General features: G+C 46.5%; 1 protein-coding gene across 1 annotated transcript; it reads left to right on the forward strand.

The window, feature by feature from the left end:
- The first annotated feature begins 2,134 nt into the window (after nt 1-2,134).
- Nucleotides 2,135-3,700, forward strand: LOC132369721 (lysine-specific demethylase 4D-like). Its single transcript, XM_059929394.1, has one exon. The coding sequence runs from the start codon at nt 2,135-2,137 to the stop codon at nt 3,698-3,700; it is 1,566 nt and encodes a 521-aa protein (XP_059785377.1).
- The last annotated feature ends 421 nt before the right edge of the window (nt 3,701-4,121 follow it).

Genomic DNA, 4,121 nt, shown 5'->3' on the forward strand with positions numbered 1-4,121 from the left:
TTAAGAATGATCATTGCTATTTTTTACCTTGAAATTCTTTATCTTACAAAAAAAAGTTTCTCTTGATGCTTTGCAAGTAAGAATTTTAAAATCATGAATGGATTTTCCATTTCATCAAATGCTTTTTTGGTACCTATAAGATGATGATATTTTTCATTTACTTTGTTAATATTCTGAATTATATCATTAAATTTTCCAATGTTCAATCATACTTGCCTTCTATTTGGTCATGATGTATTATTCTTTTACTATCTTGCTGCATTTCATTGGATAACATTCCATTTTATGCTTTCCTCTATGCTTATAAACAAAAATGGCCTGTAGCTTTATTTTTTATTGTCCTTTTTTCGTTTGGCTATCAGAGAGCAGAATAGCCTCATCTGAGTAGCTTTCCAACTTTTTCTATACTCTGAAGCAATTTGCACAATAAGAGTTAACTGTTTCTTGAAAGTTTTCTAGATTCACATGCAAAATGATGTGTCTCCTGGACTTTCAGGGGTCATACTTTGAACCAGCTTCTTATACTGGGGTGTTATTCAAGCTTTCTGGTGTTTCTTGCATCCATTTTGGATATGTTTCCTCTCCAGAAATTTATTCTTTTCTCTTGTCTTTTGAAAATGTTGCTGGCAAGTTTCTCCTAAGATTCTCTTTCGAGATTTTAAAAATTCTTTTGTGCACTATTTCATTCCTAGTGGTTTATTTTCCCCTTCTTTCTTATGCTCAGTTACGCCCATGGTGTATTGCTATCATTAATTTCTTCCAAGAATATTTTTGGTCATCAGTGTTCTGTCTTGTATGTGTTTTCTTTCGTTAATTTTGTCTTTATTCTTTGTTATTTTTTTACTCCTACCCCTTCTTTCTCTTCTTCTATTTTATAGTTTCTTCAATTGAATGTTTAGTTCATATATTTTCAATCACCCTTCTTTTTCCTTTTGGTACAATGAAAGATATCATTCTGTTTTAATGCTTTTCACCCTAAACTATAATTTTAAATTTATTTAAATAATTTAAATAAATTTTAAAAAATTGATTTCATAGAAATTTGTGAAAATCATCATAACTTGAAGAATTATGACAATGAGTCATTCTGATGGCTGTGTAACCAGTACCTGGGTTCACAACAGAATATTCACATTATTCTAGAGACTTCCTCACAGCCCCACTCACAACCTCTCTCTTTCAAAAAGGTAACCACTACTCTGACTTCTAACATAGATTACGTTGGTACCAAAAAATATCATCATCTTATAGGTACCTTTTTATCTTTATATAAATGGAAGCATAGAATAGGTATTCTTTTGAGTCCGGATAATTTTGCTCAGTATTATGTTTATAGAATTATTCTTTAATTTTCATGTAGTTTTTGTTGATCTCATTCCTGTATTGTATTCCATTGTATGAATATACTACAATGTACTTATCCATTCTAATGTTGACTGGCATTTGAGTTGTTTCCAGTGTTTGACTACTGAAATCACGTTGTTCTGAACATTCTTGGACTTGACTTTCATTGCACAGACATACACATATCCTAGGCATGAATCATAGCACATGGGTAAGTTCAATTTTAGTGGATACTGTCCAAATAGGTTTTCAAAGTGAATGTAATGATTTCCGTTCTCCTTACTAGAGTACAAGAATTTCCATTGAACAACACCATTTCTTGTATTGTCAAACTTATGAAATTTTCGCCTTTATTGGAATATGCAATTAAAGTCCATGGTGGTGTTTTCTTTGTAGTTCCCTTGTAACTATTTCCCACCATCAGTTTTCAACCTGTCTCTATTCTTTTTCTTTTTAGGTTTTGCTTTCAATTCTGCCCTGAAGACCCTGCATTTGGGATACCCAGCCAGGGCTGGATGATTCACTAGATCTCAAGAGGACAGAGCCAAGTGTCAACCAAGGACATCACAGACTTGCAGGCTCAGCCGGCATCAGTCCTGAGCAAGGCTTCTGCCCAGCGTGGAGTCCCCTGGAGAATCAGCAAGCCTAAGAAATATTATCAACTCATTGCATTAAAGTCTACTGCGGGCTCCTGCTGATATACTCCAACCCATTTTTGAAAAAGTAGTGTTTTCCAGCATCCTCACCTGCCCAGAACATACATCAGAACTTGGGAGGTTCCCGCTTATTAATGAAAGCTATGAAGTCTAAGTCCAACTGGGCCCAGAACCCAAGTTGTAGAATAATGGTATTTCATCCAACCAGAGAAGAGTTTAATGATTTCGATAAATACATTGCTTATATGGAATCCCAAGGTGCACACCGAGCAGGCGTGGCGAAGATCATTCCACCCAAGGACTGGAAAGCCAGACAGACCTATGATGATATCAATGACATCTTAATAGCTGCTCCCCTCCAGCAGGTGACTTCTGGGCAGGCAGGTGTGTTTACTCAATACCACAAAAAGAAGAAAGCCATGACCGTGGGTGAGTACCACCACTTAGCAAATAGTGAAAAATACCGGACGCCACCACACTTTGATTTTAAGGACCTGGAGCGAAAATATTGGAAAACACGCCTCTATGATTCACCAGTATATGGTGCGGACGTGAGTGGCTCCTTATTCGATCAAAGCACGGAGCAGTGGAACCTTGGACACCTGGGAACCATTCAGGACCTGCTGGAGCAGGAGTGCGGAGTGGTCATCGAGGGCGTCAACACCCCCTACCTGTACTTCGGCATGTGGAAGACCGCCTTCGCCTGGCACACGGAGGACATGGACCTCTACAGCATCAACTACCTGCACTTCGGGGAGCCCAAGACGTGGTACGCGGTGCCCCCGGAGCACGGCCGGCGCCTGGAACGCCTGGCCAGGCAGCTTTTCCCGGGCAGCGCGCGGGGCTGTGAGGCCTTCCTGCGGCACAAGGTGGCTCTCATCTCGCCCACGGTCCTCAAGGACAACGGCATCCCCTTCGATCGGGTCACTCAGGAGGCTGGGGAGTTCATCGTGACCTTTCCCTATGGCTACCACTCTGGCTTCAACCATGGCTTCAACTGCGCGGAGGCCATCAATTTCGCCTGCCCGCGCTGGATCGATTATGGCAAAGCGGCCTCGCAGTGCAGCTGCGGGGAGGCCCGGGTCGCCTTCTCCATGGACGCCTTCGTGCGCATCCTGCAACCGGAGCGCTACGAGCTGTGGAAACGCGGGCAGGAGCGGACCGTGGTGGACCACACGCAGCCCACGGCGCCCGACAGCCAGGTCCTGAACGCCTGGAGGGAGGTCCGCGCGCCCCTGGGAGCCGCTCTCGGCCAGAGGCACCACCTGCCCCGCCGCGCTCTGCGCCCCCGCAGGGCTGTAGCCGCGGGCGCTGGGACCAGCCACCGAGTCCCTGTGCGTGCTGGGTGCCGGCGCCCCTCGCCGGCCCGGGGGTCGTGCTCTGCCGCCCAGTTCGGGGCTGCGGCCACCAGCACCTCCGGCGAGCCCGGCCCGACCCAGCCGCCGACCCCAGGTCTATCCGCCCCGGATCGCCACCCAGCTGGAAGATGTGGCCCTCGTCGTCGTCCTTGGGAACAGGGCCCTCAGGAGCCAGCTGCTCCCCCCAGGGCTAAGAGGAGGCTTTCGTTAGACACAGATCAGGACCCCGAGGCTCCGCCCCTGCCTGTGGAGGCACCCTCGCCGGACAGCGCCGCCCCGCTCAGCCCTGGGCTCCAGCATCCCGCCACGGCTTCTGGCTGTGGTTGTGGCCCCGTCCCCTAAGCCCAGGGGATGCCTTTCTACCCCACTGCTCCTGCGTGGGGATCCTTTGAGACTGGTCATATTTACATTTCAGAGCTTTGGGTATTTGCAGGTCACTAGTCTTGCATGAGAGTGCCTCCTGTGCTGCCGCTGGACGTGCTGGGTCCGTGGTGTTTACCAAATTCTCCAAAGTTTGTTCTTCCTTCCAGACCCTGGAATGCTTGGACACCGCTAACTCCTGTGTCACAAACTGAGGTTTCATGCACTGGACACTCTAGTGTCTCTGGGAACTAGGTCCTGCTGAGGTCGCCAGAGCCCAATCTACCTCACACTCCCATCCTGTGGGCCAGCTCTGGATGCTGCTGAACTTCTAAAGAACCCTGGGCTTTGATTACTCTCCAGTCTCTCTCCTTTTCCTCTTCCCCCTTCCCTTCCCGCTTTT

This window comes from Balaenoptera ricei, chromosome 8 (genome assembly GCF_028023285.1).
Source record: "Balaenoptera ricei isolate mBalRic1 chromosome 8, mBalRic1.hap2, whole genome shotgun sequence".
NCBI classification, from domain to species: domain Eukaryota; kingdom Metazoa; phylum Chordata; class Mammalia; order Artiodactyla; family Balaenopteridae; genus Balaenoptera; species Balaenoptera ricei.